This window comes from Thalassophryne amazonica, chromosome 14 (assembly GCF_902500255.1).
Source record: "Thalassophryne amazonica chromosome 14, fThaAma1.1, whole genome shotgun sequence".
Lineage (NCBI taxonomy): Eukaryota > Metazoa > Chordata > Actinopteri > Batrachoidiformes > Batrachoididae > Thalassophryne > Thalassophryne amazonica.
This window is the reverse complement of record NC_047116.1, coordinates 55,878,428-55,897,003: the sequence shown is the minus strand read 5'-3', so window position 1 is coordinate 55,897,003 and position 18,576 is coordinate 55,878,428. Positions and strand designations below refer to the sequence as shown.

The 18,576-nt window shown below is 38.9% G+C and overlaps 1 protein-coding gene across 1 annotated transcript in view; it reads right to left on the bottom strand.

Moving 5' to 3' along the window:
• Positions 1-1,701: 1,701 nt before the first annotated feature.
• ube2f (ubiquitin-conjugating enzyme E2F (putative)) overlaps positions 1,702-18,576 on the bottom strand; it is a 160,069-nt gene continuing 143,194 nt past the window's right edge. Inside the window, exon 10 of the mRNA XM_034186427.1 lies at positions 1,702-2,554. Within this exon, the coding sequence (XP_034042318.1) occupies positions 2,504-2,554 (51 nt within the window). The 3' untranslated portion in view covers positions 1,702-2,503. The remainder of the gene's footprint in view (positions 2,555-18,576) is intronic.

Here is an 18,576-nt window from a genome sequence, read left to right as displayed (position 1 = left end):
ACTGGCAACATTTCCTAGATGTTGTATTGTGAACTGTTTTGTAATTTGTGTCGGTAGCATGGCCCAAGCAGAGGGTCACCCGTTTGAGTCTGGTCTGTTTGAGGTTTCGCTCTCAGAGGGAGTTTTTCCTCACCACTGTTGCCTGTGCTTGCTCTGGCGGTTGGTAAGGTTAGACCTTACTTGCGTAAAACGCCATGAGGCAACTTTGTTGTGATTTGGCGCTGTATAAATGAAAATAAATTGAAATTGAAATGCTAATTCAGCATGACAGAATCCGCTTCGTTTCGGTGCAAATATAACATCTTTCTTATATATTATGTAAAAGCTAGTGAAAACTGAAAACACTGTGAATTGATAACACCTGATTTACATGACATCTCACGGACGTCAGCATGCACACGCATCATGCACACGCATCATGCACACGCATCATACACGAGCAAAGGCAGCTTTGCTCCATTAAAAAGTAAATAAAAAGATGCCATTAAAAAGTAAATAAAATATTGTTTATGATTGACTGAGTTTATTCTGCAACATCAATATAAATATACAGAATTGAATATATCAATGATATACAGACAACACGATAGAGCATAAACGCTTATTTCCATTGTGCTCCTTGTGAAATTATCATGTCACAAAATACAGGGGCTTGATTGAACATGTACAAATTGGAAATAAGACAATAGGATCTTAATAATTAATGTAAATAACAATAACTGCTGTACACACCGCCTGCCGCTACTACCGATTGGATGGTTTAGGAAGGTCCTTGGATCGGCCGAGGGTATTTTAGCATTGCGTTACAATTTTCAATTGTTATTGCTTTGGGTTTTTTTAAGGCTTGAAGATAAAATAAGGCCTATGTGTAAAGTGGATAAGAATCTTCAACTCTCTATGGATGCAGGTTCCTTTCCCCGCCAACGCTGGTCCTCATGTACAGCAAGGTGGACTGGAACAATGCAATGTGTACAAGTACACAGTAAGGGAACACAAATTCTTATCCCAATAAGCTAAGTGTTCAACAGATGAGGACATTCAACCCCTAATTTTGGTGACCAAAGTTTGTAGAGACAGATTCAGCACAGATTGAATTTTATACCAGGTACTGCTATAGTGCAGAATAGGTAACTCAGTAGGATAAGGAGTTAAAAGTTACATTAAGGTATGTTGGAAATTTGGTCATTTGGGGGATGTTTCCTCACTGGATTGCAAAGAGACAAGGTAGTCAAAGGTTGTTTATGGCTGCTGACTTTGATGAAGTTAACCCGCCTCCAAACCAAGCTGAGGATGTGGGCACAAACACTACAGAGATGTGAAGACTGATGCAGCACAGATTTTCAAAGTGTTTTCAGGCTTCTGGCCTTCATTAACAACAAAGGAGTGGCAAGTTAATTTAAAAACTTTTATGTTTTGCTGTCAAGTCCATTTACCTTCAAATAATGGTCTCTGAACTTTATCCGTGTACTCCTTTATTTCAAATCCTTTGTTCTGGAACACCCAGAGAGCACAAAAAGTGTCATTGGCCTAATCATATCAGATTACAGTGTAAATACAAAACAAATCCGTCCTCCGAGGAAAAAGATGCAAATGGATGAGCATCTACATCAGTAAAATACAGGCAGACAAAACAAAGGTCAAAAGAAGGAAAGCAAAAAAAAAAAAAAGAAAAAAAGAAAAAAGAAAAGAGCAGTGCAATACTTTTGGCAATGGTCTTTTAAAAATGTTATCCAACTGCGCTGTAACACAGTGGAGGTGTGCATGTGAGGTTTCTGCATCTGCACATGTAGAGACAACAGGATGAGGTGGTGTTGGTCATTCGCATGCTGTCTCATGGGAGGGTTTTACATTGTGGCTTGTTTGTGTTTCATAGACAGGTGAATACAAATTTTACTTTTCGCTGCAGGATGTAATACTGTTGGTCTGTGTGTGTGCACATGCATGTGTACCCACCTGCACATTCTCCTTAGAAACACAAACATGGCAGGCACTAGAAGCGCACTGAACAGGTACATGGTAACAGATATTCATTCTTTCTCTTATGTTGGTAAGTGTACAAAAAAACAAACAAACAAAAAAACATTACTTGTTCAATTTTTACGTGCCGGTACATCACTGAGGCGAATCTCTTCCCATTCAATGTCATGGTTCCTTTCTGACTCACTCAGAGAGGCAGCGTCATTCAATCACCTCGCCGCAATGAACGGGCAGTGCGGCCATTGTAACACTCAGTCAAGCAAAGCTCAAACTTTTACAGTCCATCCTCAAAACACTTTTTTTTTTTTTTTTTTTTTTAATTTGGCTCCTGCAATGTGGAGTTTATTGCAATTGTCTGAACATGGAGGGGATAAGGTGGTGATGCAGTGTGACAAGTCAAAGGGGGGCATTGTGGAGTCACACAGGTGGGGGCAGTTGGCTAGGACGAGCAGAGGCAAGGTCGAGCAGTTTGGTTGGGTGGTGCTGGGTGCTGCAGATAGCTGGTGATGCAGCAACGATGCTTCTATCATCTGGCATAGTGCCTGATGTAATCTTGAACTTTATTCCGAAAATCCTCCTGTATGGGAGAGAGGACAAGATCAATAGAAGAAAATATGCAGAGGGAAAGCAGTCGGGTCTAAAGCTGTATTCATGTTATCATGGCAAAACGCTTTGGGGCATTGTGAAAATCTCACCTGCAAGATCGAGCCACTAAAACCATGTAAAGTTTTAATGAAACATACTACAAAACTTGCAAGGAGTGCACTGAAATAGGTCTATCAGTGTATATCAATGTCAACATTAATGTTTATTCTATAATGGCTAAGTGGATCCTTGACATTTGATTGGTGGGTTGTATGTCACGTGACATGGATTATTTGTACCATTTGTCGTTGTGTGTCATTTACCGGGCAATAGCTCTTTTTAGCGTGGAATTTTGGTGATATATGAAATGTGCTATTGGACGCTCCGACCACCGCATATGCTCACACTATCGGGGTGGCGTCTCGCTAAACATTGCGGAGTTTGGTTTGCTGGCGGACGACAATTTGAAGGAACTAATTGATGGTGCTAATTCTAACACACACAAGAACCCAAATCCAACAGGCCATAAGCCATCTGGAGGCATGAAGAGCTGTTAAAAGCTAGACAAATTTCTGATGCGATTTTTCGCTGGAGTGAGGAAAGCAGATGGCAGTCTGTACACAAAGTCAGAGGACGACATCACGGACTACTGAGAACAATTTTGGACTCCTATTTAAAGTTCGTATTGGACTGTTAAGCACCAGTGATGCACACCAAAATGTAAGTCCCTTTTCTGTTGTTTATAAATTAATAAAATATCAAATGACAAGAACCTATTTTTGCCATTAAATAAAACAAATAGTGAATGTTTTTCATTCTTTCAATGGAATGAATATTTAATTTGGTGAAATGTGTAACGTACTATTCAATGAGGCGAACCTGAGTTGAATGTTGCGTTTCATCCTTCACCTCATGAAATATTCTTACCACTGAACTCAAACATTCATTATTTGAATACTAAATGATATACAACTGTTAACTTACATTAGTTATTTTGTCAAACATGTCAAATGTGTCCATCACACTGCTCTATAATTAACTGACGTATCACATCTAACATTAACAAATGTTATACTCAGCTTTTATTTAAGGACAAGAAAACATTATATATATATAACTATAGTCACATATATAACCAGAACAAAATAATAGTTAAGAGTAATGCATTCTTTAAAACATTTATTCAGATTACTTGTACATGTGTATATTACAATATCAAAAATCAATTGTAATGACCAAGTAAAAACCTTCACACAAGGTACTTTTTGTATCAGTTTTAAACTTCTATGAATTCACATGTTTTTCCCTTTAAGTCAATAATCGTGTGAAGCGACTGGGATGAGGATCAGCAACTCCAGCTTCTTTCAGATCAGCAATATTCTGACAGCGTACAGATTGCTTTGGCCTGAACATGTGCTCTATGTGGAAGTAGAGTTTTATAGTTGTAGGTTTACATAGTAGCATAGTGCAAGCAACCCAGTGTCATCACCAGTAAGAAATGTGGCTTTGGGGTGCTTTCTGCAACAGTGACAGCAGTTTTTACAATCAACACATCTACATGATCTCTTTCTCAAGTCATTAAAATGTCATTTCTTTCCGGGTGTTCATTCAGCAATTCAATTAGTCTTTGTTCCTTTATTTACTGAAACTCTTCTTTCCTTCCTTGGAATACTAGGAGTCACGAAAAGTTAACTGTTGCAGCAGCGTGTTTTGGTAATAACAAGAGGATGGCATCAATTTGAACTGTGTCACAGTTGATTGCTGGAGTGCTTTTGTTTGCGAGTTCATCTTTGATCCTTTCATTTGAAACTGTATTCAGAAACCCTTTTTGCCAATCATCTGTTTTAACATATTGTCTTCTTCCTGGGATATGTCAACATTAGCAGATGTATTTTTATCAACTCCTGTCACAATGCTGTGTAGACTTAGGTTGTCTTCAAAAGTACAGGTGAGCCCCATTAACTCCATTAACTCGCAAGTTGCAATTCGGCTTTACTCGCAGCCAAGTTGTGGACCTCGAAAATGTAGACAAATAATAATAATAATAATATTAATAATTCTTATTATTATTATTTCAACATCTAAAATGTTGAAAAGAATTTAAATGTTAAAAATGTTGAAAAGAATTTAAGAGTTACATTTGTAAACGATGTTGTTTAGAAATTGTGTTTTATCATTACATTGCTGTCAACAGTTAAATATGAGGTCAAGAAAGATGTCTTTGTTTTATTTTTTTATAAAACAAGTATTTATGTTCACTGAAGTCAAGAAAGAGTGACTATAAAGTGAGTATATTTAGTAGTTTAGATCATACATTTTAGCTGTTAAGAATATTATTATTATTACTATTATTATTAGTAGTAGTATTAGTATTAGTAGTACTAGTAATAGTAGTAGAAGTAGCAGAAGTAATATATGAAAAAAAAAAATGTCTTCAAAAGTGGACCTTTAATCTAAGGGAGTTGTAGGGGGCTTGTTCTGTCCTCTCTCCATGTGGGTAAGTCCCTGGCCTACACAGTCTAAGCAGGAAGAATGGCATTAAAAGAAAAGCAAAGTGTAAATATGTTTCTAAATTCTCAGAGTATGTGCTGCTCTTGTTTGTTGCACTGCCACCACGCGGTGAGGCACAGCAAGACAGAGCTGCTGCACAAACAGCGGACAAACTGCTCACAACATCCAGCGCTGACATATCAAAACTATGGGGGACGGGATTACCTCTACACATACTAAATGTCTTGTACCAGTATTTCACACTAGATTGACTTGTTTCTTGGACATTTTCATTTTGTGCATGCATGCTGTCATCGCCAAGATTTCTTTTTGTGTTTTTCCCCCATTCCGAATCACATCCCTCTATTCCACAGCTGGCATTTCTGCCACTCATCTTTCCACGGTACACTGACCCTGTTTTTCCATTTCTGTTGACTGGCTGTCTTCTTGGCCACGTCGTCCTCTTCTCTGAAGGCTTATCTATACTTCTCTCCTTCCAAACTTTTATTTTTAAATTTCCATTTTCTTCCAGTCAGGCTGAGCTTGGCTTATGGGCATCCATCTATTCAACAACAATGTATTCACCTCTGTAGACAAAAGGGGGGCATTCTTGACGTGACATAATACAGCTGTGATGCTTGTGAATACCTCATAACAGAATAAAAAAAAATGGTCATGTAGTAATCTATATTACAATAGCCAAGAGGCCTCTGAGTACATGTGTATGGCTTAAATAACACAAAAACTGGGAAGAGCTCACATTTGCCATTTGGTATGCTTATGCATTTTGGGGCAAGGATGAATGCTGCAAAAACAGAAAGATGAGAGGACAAATATTTTGGGGGAAATTAGCAATTTCAGCTAACTAATAAACAATGGACATTGTGCCGCAATGCACCATGGGAGTTTGGGATTTAAATGTTATTGTGGTTCATGTTAGTTTAACAGTGTTGATAGTGTTATTGATTTATTGTGTTTTCGTAGTTAAATTGGTTTAGTCAGTTTAGATAAGTGTTATGTTGGCACCATGAGTGAAATATCAAGTGCTTTTAATGTCACCCGCCACCGTCTCTGTCAAATTAAAAGCAGCTGCGTACAGCAGAATGCAGAAAGGACAAACAGCTGTGTGTCTGTACGTGTGTCCAATTTTAATCAAGTACGAACTAGGGAGAGCTGATATTTGACATTTGGGTCAAGGACGAACAGTGCCAAAGCTGAATGCTGATAGGACTAATATTTTTAGAGAAGCTACATATATTAGCTAACAACACTGAATAATGGACACTGATATTTACTTTCTGGACTCGCATGCCAATCCAGCAGGGGACAGTAAATCTATATATTAAAAGTGTGAGTCAAATGACAAAGCAGAACTAACAACAAAATAAAATAATAATAATTGTAATAATAAAATATTGCGTATATGATAACAAGAACCTAAAAAATTTCGAAATACATTAAGACAGAAAAGTAACATTAAAAAAATACGTAACTAACACGAAATAAAGCACTGAGTTCTTCTAAAAACTGTTGAGGTCTAACGTCTAAGGTTCTAAAAACATTCTGGAATCGCACACTTTTCCAACTCATTATAGAACCTGCACAATTTACTACCACCCTTGAAAAATGTCAGCTATCTGTTTTGTAAACACTACCCAATCTCAAGCCCATGGATCTTCAGGGGCAACACACTAGTGAATAACATAATCCTTTAGTAGCAGCAATAACCAAAGACATTTACTTAAAGTAGACCTGCATTGAAATAAATGTGGTCAGATTTCAGAAAGAAATAGCTGATATGTATTTATAAGACCCTTGTGAATGCAGTAAAGTAAATCTGTAAGCCCAAATTTGTAATTCAGCAGAGAAATCTTCGTTTAAAAATGACAAATTTGCAGCTAAAATTTAGCCCTCTGTGAAAACAGTTTGTACAGCCGTATCATTTCCATGACGTCAGGGACAAGACGACGCGCTCCCGCCTTCAGTCCGATCCTGCATTGAAATTGATTTTATCTGTTAGTAATGTTACTGTTATACACATCCTGGTTTCAACATCCAAAAGTAAGCTGCACTGAATGTGAGATACAGCTCTGCATGCCCGGTCTGCATGCTCAGATCAACAGCGCTCGACATCGACAGCGGGCACCGCTTTTCCCCGACGCCTCGCTCTCACTGCCCCTGATGTGCTTACCGAGTGCATGCGCTCGTTAAATGCCACCGCGGGCCACTCACACCCCCGTGTCTGCTGTGCAGCTGCAGACATGTCCCTGTCTACTGAATGGAGGTGCAGCCAACTTGGCACAAGTCCAGAGACTACGCTTACCATTTTAATGTGGAGCGGCCGGTGATACCTGTTACCCGCAAGGACAGACTTCTTGCGGAAAAATCCGCAGCGCCACACGTCTCGGTAATCGTAGCCGCAGAGCTCCGTGGCCGCTGAGAGAGGTTTATATCTTTTTAATGACTTGGATTCTTTGCGGGTCTCGCCTCCGTAGCCCGCGACGGTACACCGGAGGCGAAAGACAGTAGATTTTCAATGCGACACCACTCAATCAAACGGGCGTATGAAAAAGTCCCCAAAAATAATTTTCAAGCACAAATAAAAGAAATGTGTACTCACCAAGTGTACCGCAAGACAATATGAAGTTTTAAAAAAGTAGATCCTTCCGTATAAGACAAGAAAAAGGTGCAGATGCAAACTGACATAAATCCACAAATTACAATTGGCGCAATGCATGCTGGGAGAGGGTCTTGTCCGTGCCGTCTCGGCAGCGTCCATGATGAGAGGGACAATTTGCGGAGGGCTAAATGTTAGCTGTAAATTTGTCATTTTCAAATGAAGATTTCTCCGTTGAATGACAGATCTGGGCTTGCAGATTTACTTTACTACATTCAGAAGGATCTCATGTGTAAATGTAAGTCATTTTTTGTTCAAAAAATCTGACTGCATTTTTTTCAATGCAGGTCTCCTTTAAACTGGTAGCTACACACTTTTGTAACATGGAATATTGCATTGTACTTCTATTTATGTTGATTCATTTGGGTTTATACAGTATTTTCTATTGCATCAGTTTTAGACCAGTGGCTTCAATTTCCTGTGTTCTTACTCCTCTGCCAAATGATTTTGGATGAACTGAAGACAGTGACAACTGTCACAAACACATCATAACAGCCGTCGTCTGCTGCAATCATGGCCAAACGTGGAGGAAGCTCTCCTTTTGGAGGAATACGAGTGATGTAGGGGTGCTCTTGAGTGTTCCATCAAGTGTTGGTACATGATAGCCGCCATTTTTTGAGGTAAGACACTGAAGTTTTGTTGACTAAAATAAGATTAGCCTCATCTGGACCAGGCTAAAAACTTTAGTTGGGTAATATGGAACTTTAGCTGACTAAGAGCTTTGTACAAAGACTAATGTCAAAAAATTAGTCAACTAAGTGACTTTATTTGACTAAAAAAGATTAGACTGTTTCATGAAACTTGGGCCCAAGTGTAAATGGTGTGTGGAAGGACCTTTACAGGCTACACTAGCTTGCAGGAGCACAACTTTTGTCCATATTACTCTCACTAATAGGATGAATAAATGGAATAATTCTGACAGTGTTGAATGCTTGGTCTCCAAAGTAAAGGTCAAGCAAGGTCGATGTCCATTGGATTGTGTGACATATGACATACAGTAGTGTTCAGAATAATAGTAGTGCTATGTGACTAAAAAGATTAATCCAGGTTTTGAGTATATTTATTATTGTTACATGGGAAACAAGGTACCAGTAGATTCAGTAGATTCTCACAAATCCAACAAGACCAAGCATTCATGATATGCACACTCTTAAGGCTATGAAATTTGGCGATTATTAAAAAAAGTAGAAAAGGGGGTGTTCACAATAATAGCAGCATATGCTGCTGACGGTACAAACTCAAACCTATTATGTTCAAACTGCTTTTTTTTTTTAGCAATCCTGTGAATCATTAAACTAGTATTTAGTTGTATAACCACAGTTTTTCATGATTTCTTCACATCTGCGAGGCATTAATTTTGTTAGTGTGGAACCAAGATTTTGCATGTTTACTAGTGTGCTTGGGGTCATTGTCTTGTTGAAACACCCATATCAAGGGCATGTCCTCTTCAGCATAAGGCAACATGACCTCTTCAAGTATTTTGACATTTCCAAACTGATCCATGATACCTGGTATGCGATATACGAGGTCTGTGAGAAAACTATCCGACCTTTTTATTTTATGCAATAAATATATGGATTTGATTCATATGTTTTTACGTCAGTCAAGCTTGAACCTTCGTGCGCATGCGTGAGTTTTTTCACGGCTGTCGGTTGCGTCATTCGCCTGTGGGCAGGCTTTGAGTGAGCACTGGTCCACCCCTCTCCTCGTTTTTTTTGATTTGGGCTTTGTTCCATCAGAATTTTTTCAGAAACTGTTAGAGACAGGTAGCTGGAAACCATTCGGAAAATTCACATGGCTTTCGGTGAAAATGTTATGGGCTTCACAGAGATTAAGGAGTGTTACTACCGCTTTAAGGATGGCCCACAATGGCGCACGGCGTGCCGTGCTTCGAGCCGCACTTGACAGGCTGAAACGACCATTTCATTTCTAAACAGATGGCTGTATGGATCCGGGACCATCGTGTGCAATTTCTCTGGTTATCACAAGAGCTGGACATCAGCTATTTTCCGGCAGATTTCACTTTTAACAAGAGATCTTGTCATGGAAAGCCGCGCGCAGGCTTCGCGTGTCACGATGGATTCGCTAATGGAGTGAGACAAAGAACACCTCCGTTTTGGAGTGTCAGAGGACAAGTTGGGACATGCCCAGCTCTCCACAATTTTTTCTTATACTCACTCGACTGGTAAGCCACTGAAAGCCGAGATAGGCGTTTTCTGTCTCTGGGTTTTTTTTGTCCATTTCAAAGCATTTGAGATCATTGTAGATGAACAGCCTAGAGAAAAGCATGTTCAACAGGTGCTGACTTCATCCTTACATAGGGGACACCTGATTCACACCTGTTTGTTAAACAAAATTGACGAACTCACTGACTGAATGCCACACTACTAGTATTGTGAACACCCCCTTTTCTACTTTTTTTTTTACTAATAGCCCAATTTCATAGCCTTAAGAGTGTGCATAACATGAATGCTTGGTCTTGTTGGATTTGTGAGAATCTACTGAATCTACTGGTACCTTGTTTCCCATGTAACAATAATAAATATACTCAAAACCTGGATTAATCTTTTTAGTCACATAACACTACTATTATTCTGAACACTACTGTATGTTACCCTGTAATATACTAAGTAAGCATGACAGATTGTGCAAACTATTCCTTTTTAAAATGCTACTAACTCAACCAATAATTTGCATTATTTTTTACCAAAAATTGAGCAACTTTAACTTTTGACCCCTGTACAAACAGAAACTGACCTTTGTCACCATTTTTGCTGTTTTTACCCCATAACTCCATAACATTGAGTCATAGATAGTCCAAAGTATGAGTTTAGTGATGCCGTTTGCAAATGGATTTTTAGTTTTTATGCGGAAGACCACAAAGAGTCAAGATCAATGGCTGTGTCTCTGATGAACTTATTGTTAATACTGGCTTGCCACAAAGTTGTATTTTAAGCCCATTGTTGTACACTTTGTACACTTACGACTGTGTTGCGTCCTTTGCTAATAATTTGATAATTAAGTATGCAGATGACACAACTATTATCAGTTTGATCTCTTCTCATGATGCTTCTTTGTATAGATCTGAAGTGCAAAAGGTGGTTTCCTGAAGCGAGGAAAACAATTTGAAGTTAAATATTGCAAAAACGTTTGAGTTGGTTGTTGACTTCAGTAAAAATAGATCTCATGTTCTCATCATATTAAATGGCACTGAGGTGAAAACAGTTGAAAACTGTAAATTTCTGGGATTGTTTTTATCCGATGACTTGAGCTGGAATTATAACACCAACGGAATTGTTAAAAAGTCTCGACAACGGCTTTTTTTTCTGCATAAGCTGAAAGAATTCACTCTGAACAAGAATATTCTCTTAAATTTTTATCACAGCTGCACTGAAAGTCTTCTTACAAACGCTATAACTGCATGGTTTGGAAATGCCACTGCTAAAGAAAGGAAGGCTTTGAACAGAGTGGTTCGTTCAGCCAGTAGGACTATTGGTGTGGAACTGTCTGTCCTGGAGGACATTTACAAAAAAAGGCTTCTTTGGCTATTACTAAAGACCTCCTGCATCCCGCCAGGGACCTGTTTGAGCTTCTTCCCTCGGGTAGGCGCTATTGGTCTATTAAATGTGGGACATCACGTTATAAAAAAAGTTTCTTCCCACAAGCCGTGGCAATGATCAACACGCTTTGATTAGTTTTAAATGTATCTTAAATTATTTTGTGGCTTTGTCGTTTTTATGGCATTTTTTTTATGTTCTTTTATGTTTTTTATTGTTTGTGTATGTCTTGCTAGTGCACGTTTGAGCTCCTTGCACCCTTTTTTCAATGTGGTTTTAATACTGCAAATGGCAAATAAACTTGAACTTGAGGTAACCCTTTTTGGAATCATTATGAACAGACAAATAATGTTGTATAGTTGTAAATATGACGAGCATTTTAATTCTTCTGTGTAATTCTTCAATTGACCCCTCATACCTGGCTGCCTATTGAAAATTCAGGTGGCTAATTGGTTATTTCAAAACAGTAACATCTAAAGTGTATTTGTACCAAATCTGATGCTTGTATCACCATTTGCATGATTCCACTCTAAATATTCTCTTATCTGCTGCACTATATAGGATTCAAAAAGTGTAAATTACAGAAATATAAGGAAATATGCCACAGAATGAACAGTGGTTTTTGAAGGTCACTGGCACTCTGTATGAGGAATCACACTCACTTTTTCTATCTACCCATCAAGAACTGAGAGCCGATATGTTAAGTAAGTAAGTAATAAGTTGGCCATTTTTACTATATTTTTAATGTAACACAATCTGTGGCTATTTTGACATCAAATTTTGAACTGACCAAAATTCAAGTAACATTTTGCCTGATGGAAAACTAACTTTGCCATTCACAATCAATCTACTTGAAGGGTATATGATGAAAATTTCATCAAAATTGGAGTCGGTCAACCAGCCACCCCGCATGATTTTCTTGGACAAATCTGACATTCCCCCAGAAAAGGTCACTTTGCTAATTTACACTGCAATATGCCATGCTACAGACACTAAAAACATTTAGAAAAAACTATTTCCTAAATTCTGGTACATAGGGAATAGCAATACAGGTGTCGAGAATTGAGAACATTCACTTTCAAAATTGGCTTTTTTACTATATATTTCAATGTATTTACAGCAAGCATGGATCATTTTAAAAATTGTCTAAACTTGTTCAGAATGTTTTATGGAGTGATAAAATGTTATGGGTCCAAGTGTTTATGACCGTTCTTAACTTTTGGAAAGTTTAATGGAAATTGGTGATGGTCATCCAGCCAACTTCTCTTCTGCATGATTTTCTCTGAGAGAGCTCGTTAAGTTAGTGCATCTACTATGATTTCATCTCAAATGGCCACGGTCAGATGAGGCCCTGGTCAAATTACATTGACCAATAAAACCGCACATTATTCAGCACTGGAAAATGCAACACTGCCTCCGTAGCAATCATATAAATCACAGCAGAACACTGGTCACGGTGCAAACTTGAATATCTGTACCTCAGAAAAGTCTTATGTCAGACAGACTTTTTGTAAACACGTTTCTTCAAGGGGTCATAGGTCAGTGTAGTCTTTGTATAGTTTTACCATAAATAAAAGCGTATTATGCACAATCAACAACTATCATAATCAAAACTCCCATGGGCATTTCCATGTGACTCGCGTACAGTTTTTGGTAATTTTTCAAGTCATTTTTTGTGTATGTCTCACACATATACATTTTGAGACCTGTTTTGGATACATACCTGGGGATCATGTCCAAGAGGGTTAAATGCTGACTTTGACATGAGTGCTATGTTGTCGTATATTGTGTCTGGATAGATGCCCTGCAGAATGACTGTGGAATTGTACTTTATGAGTAGATGTCTGATGTTTGTGCAGTTCTCTCCGCCTGGTTGGATCAAGATTTTATATTTTGTGTGTGTTTTTTTGTCTCATTATTGTTCATTGTATTGCACACTGGGGGACTATATTTACGGAATAACCCTGCTGTGTCTGATGATTAAAGTGTCGCCAGTAAAACACAATTTGCGGCCGTAAAATCCAGGATTAACGTCCGCAAATCATCAGACATAAGAGGGTTATTCCCATTCTAATCAATTTCCATCATCTGCACGGTTTATTTTTATGTAAATAACTCGACCTGGATCCGTGTTTTCAGCGAAAGACTGCTTCATCACTGAAGGCTACATCTAAACCCGCATAATAATATAGTTTGATAAAACTGTTACATAGACCATAGTTTTAGGGAAATGTTGCTAGATTCCTGGTGCTGAGTTGTCAAATCACCGTTACTATTGTATTTATTGGTTGTCACAGCAGTAACTGCAATATTTACATCAGTCGGCGAAGCTTACTGTAGCAACAGCATGTTCATGCCAAACTGGAAATTCTGTGAGCAGACCCACAGATTCTCCATCTGGTCAACTGCAGTGAGTAATTCTATATCAGAATCCACATCAATGCGTCCATATCATAGATTAAATTCACCCATTTCGGCATCACCGTCACTCCACCAGTTTCTCTCGCTCTCAGCTGACAGCACCATTATTGACATCTGCCAAGCAATGCGAAACCACATTCTGCATGTGTTACAACAGCGTGGCTTCGTAGTAAAAGACTGCGGGTACTAGACTGGCCTGCCTGTAGTCCAGACCTGTCGCCCCTTGAAAATGTGTGGTACATTATGAAGCACAAAATACGACAACGGAGACCCCGGATTGTTGAACTGAAGTTGTACATCAAGCAAGAATGGGAAACCTACAAAGCTTCAATAATTAGCGTCCTCAGTTCGCAAATGCTTATTGATTGTTGGTAGAAGGAAAGGTGATGTAACACAGTGGTAAGCATACCACTGTCCCAACATTTTTGAAACGTGTTGCAGGCATCTATTTCAAAATGAGCAAATATTTACACAAAAACAAAGTTTATCAGTTTGAACATTAAATATCTTGTCTTTGTGGCGTATTCAATTGAATATAGGTTGAAGAGGATTTGCAAATCATTGTATTCTGTTTATATTTACATTTTACACAACGTACAAACTTCATTGGAATTGGGGTTGTACATCAAATGTAAAATAGTCAACTATTTTGCCACCAGCAACGCTATATTTTATAGTCGGAAATCTCACACGATTAACCAATCAGATTTGCAGAACAAATGTAATTGGATTAGAATGTGAGTTTGTTCTTATACTCCATCTATTTATTGTTTTTTATACAGGTGGAATTGTACAGCTCCCAAGTAAACACAAGTAACCTTTTTACAAGTGTAACCCCTTGTTAAATACAGTGATTTAATTGTTGTTGTTGTTGTTTTTTTTATGTGCAATGCCCTGATGGCTGTTTGACTGAAAGCTTGGTAAAAAAAAAAAAAGAAAAAAGATAAAGATGAGAATTGCATTGATCTAAACGTGCCGAACAATCTTCTTTCAATACATTGTTTTTATTTTTCTGGCACCTTTGTGATCATGAGTGTGGTGTACAGCTTTAAAATTTATCATGAATCCACCTATTTTTATAGAAGCATTTTTTGCAGCTTTCTTCAGGTAATTTTCTTGGTATCCTTTCTGGAGCACATTTATGCACATTAAATCTGTCTCGACCCTTCGGAAACTGGACAATTTGTACAAATGGACAGACAGATTGAGTACATGTGTATATTTTTCGCCTGGGACTAACTGCTAGAGTAAGATGGAAAAGGTTGACGAAAGGGGCTTTATGAGTAACTCAACAATGAAAGCCACAGGATCAACAGCTAACCAGGTAATAGGATTCGAGTTTGGCTCCAACTGATAGATTAAGCACATTTTATCAACTAATATCCCATTTCAAACTTACTTTTCAATTGTGGCTGCATGGCTTCTTCTACAAATCTATTTATTTATTTATTTTTTTAAGAGAACAACATTTTTCTCTCCAGGGTGCCACCAAATTAATCCACCAGTGTGCTCAGCCAGCACGGCTTTACACACATTTTATGTTTTTTTAAAAATGGAATCTAAAATGTCAGTTTACCATTTTGCATCACTATAATTTGAAGAGAACATCTACCTCTTCGTGATTAAAACCAAGCATGCAGCATGCACCCTGGGGCGTACCACAGTTAATAACCATGTTTCTCCCTCAGTACCTCAGGCACAATCTCTACCAACCACATCTTCACAATTTGTATTTCTTTGCCTGTGTGTTTTTTTTTTTCTCTTTTCCTGACATTGTTACTCCTTTAACACAACTGTTATTGCAGTGCTCTGGTGCATTAAAATCCCATGATGCACCATGAATCCTGCAATCCAGTATGACATTCTGCATTGAGTACAGTACACTACTCCCACCAACAGTTCCACTGCATGCACTGTTGAGGGCTCATCCATGGACACAAGAATATGAGCAAGAGACAGATGGAGAGAGTGATAATGAAGAGCAGAAGAGAGCAACACCTCTTTCTAAAAAAAGAAGCGGTGAACTTAGAGGGAAACTGTCCAACAGTTGGCTATGGAAAAAAAAGAGTCAAAACAGAGAGAGAGACAAAGATAAGACGAAAACATGAATAATAATAATAAAAAAAAAGACAAAGCTGTACTTGGAAATAAAGAAGAATGGACAGCTGCCAGCAACAACAGTGACTTCAACAACAGTGACACTGGCAGCAGCTTTTGTTTAAATCTGGAGATAGCTGAGGGATCATTTCTGCAGCCCTTCTACCACTGAATGATGCCTGTGTCTCAGGATGAATCATGTTTGCACTTGGGTTAGGCAATCAGCCCCAGGCCTGTATTCATCCAATGATATTTATCTGCTGCAGAATGCCGACCCACATTTAAGCACAAGATTACTATAGTCTGAGAAGCTCTGAGGATTTTAGTTCACAATGTATGTGTTCAGGGGGAAACGCTGGTTGTGAAAATAACTCAGTAATATGGTTCATGTTCAAATTAGTCAAACTTTGAACAAAAGGAGGGGCACAAAATCCAAGTGGTGTTCAGTGCCCAAAGTGGCTGTGATTCATGGTGCTGTCCCGAGGAAAACAATGGGTCACAGACAAGGCTGCTGGTAATAAAAAAACAAAAAAAGTTAATGGACTGCATTTATATAACCCTTTAATGGTCAAAGACCTTCACTGTGATGTGACCTCTCTCTCTCACTCACTCACTCACTCACTCACTCACTCACTCACTCACTCACTCACTCACTCACTCACTCACTCACTCACTCACATACACTGATGTTAGGGTGCTGCCATGCAATGCATGCAACTGCACAGTGGAGCAACTTTGGGATTAAAGACCTTGCCCAAGCCCTTCGTGATTTTCCGACCTGATGAAAATTTGAACTGCAGATCCTCTGTTCAAAGACCAATGCTTGAACCACTTGGTCATCACCTCCCCAGGATACATCCACAATTTCTCCAGAAAGAAAATTGGTCTCAACTTCAATGTCAAAATGTCACACACAATGTATGACATTGTTGAGTTCTTTTCACTTTCGGTGTTACCAGTAAATACGATCTCATAAGTGCTCATATAGGCCTTGAGACCTTCTGGTGCTTGTCCCCGGATTATCTTTGCACATTTATTAAAAATTAAAAACAAAAAACAAAGAAATCACATGTACATAAGTAGTCACATCCTTTGCTCAAAATTTTGTTGATGCATCATCGGCAGCAATTACAGTCTTCTTGAATATGATGCCACAATCTTGGCGCACCTATCTTTGGGCAGTTTTGCACATTCCTCTTTGCAGCACCTCTCAAGATTCATCAGGTTGGATGGGGCACATCGGTGCACAGCCATTTTCAGATCTCTCCAGAGATGTTCATTCGGATTCAGGTCTGGGCTCTGGCTGGGCCACTCAAGGACATTCACAGAGTTGTCCTGGAGCCACTCCTTTGATATCATGGCTGTGTGCTTTGGGTCATTATCCTGCTGAAAGATGAACCGTTGCCCCAGTATGAGGTCAAGAGCACGCTGGAGCAGGTTTTCATCCAGGATGTCTCTGTACATTGCTGTATTCATCTTTCCCTCAATCCTGACTAGTCATCCCGGTTCCTGCCGCTAAAAAAACATCCCCACAGCATGAAGCTGCCATTACCATTCTTCACTGTAGGGATAGTGCCTGGTTTCCTCCAAACATGACACCAGACATTCATGCCAAAGAGTTCAATCTTTGTCTCATCAGACCACAGAATGTTGCTTCTCGCGGTCTGAGAGTCCTTCAGGAGGCTTTTGGAAAACTCCAGGCAAGCTGTCATGTGCTTTTACTAAGGATTGGCATCTGTCTGGCCACTCTACAAAACAGGCCTGATGGGTGGATTGCTGCAGGGATGGCTGAACCTCTGGAAGGGTCTCCTCTCTCCACAGAGCAATGCTGGAGCTCTGACAGAGTGACATTGGGTTCTCAGTCATGTTCCTGACAAAGGACCTTCTCTCCCAATTGCTCAGTTTAGATGGATGGTCAGGTCTAGGAAGAGTCCTGGTGGACCCCAACGTCTTCCTGATCGAGGCCACTGTGCTCACTGAGACCTTCAAAGCTTAAGAAATGTTTCTGTACCCTTCCCTAGATTTGTGCCTTGAGACAATCCTGTCTCGGAGGTCTACAGACAATTCTTTTGACTTCATGCTTGGTTTGTGCTCTAACATGCAGTGCCAACTGTGGGTCCTTATATGTAGACAGGTGTGTGCCTTTTCAATTCATGTCCAATCAATGAAATTTAGCCCAGGTAGACTCTAATTAAGCTGTAGAAACTTCTCAAGGATGATCAGTGGAAACAGGATGCACCTGAGCTCAATTTTGAGCTTCATGGCAAAGGCTGTGAATATGTATTTACATGTGAATTTTTTAAATAAATTTGCAAAAATCTACAAAAAAAAAAAAAAAAAAAAAAAAATCTTTTTTATAGCGTCATTATGAGGTATTGCACGTAGAATCTTCCATGCAGGGCGACAGTAACGCTTGTTCGCTCGGCACTGGCAAATGAACAGTGCTATCGGACAAGCAGACAGTTCTTTAGCTGGTAATTACAGTCTCACCTCTGCCCCCTGTAAGATTAAGGAATCATTGATTATATATGAAATCATGAAGCCCATGAGAGAAAATAAGCTATTTAGTAACCAGCAGTATGGGTTCATCTCAGGCAGACAAACAAATGATTAAAATCCACTGATATTTGAACTAGGCTCCATGAAGGCTACTCCTTACACATCGCTTACATGGATTTTATGAAAACTTTTGATAAAGTACCCCATCCAAAGCTAATAGGAAAAATATCAAGCTATGGTATATGTGGAAAAATTGATAAAATAATACAATCA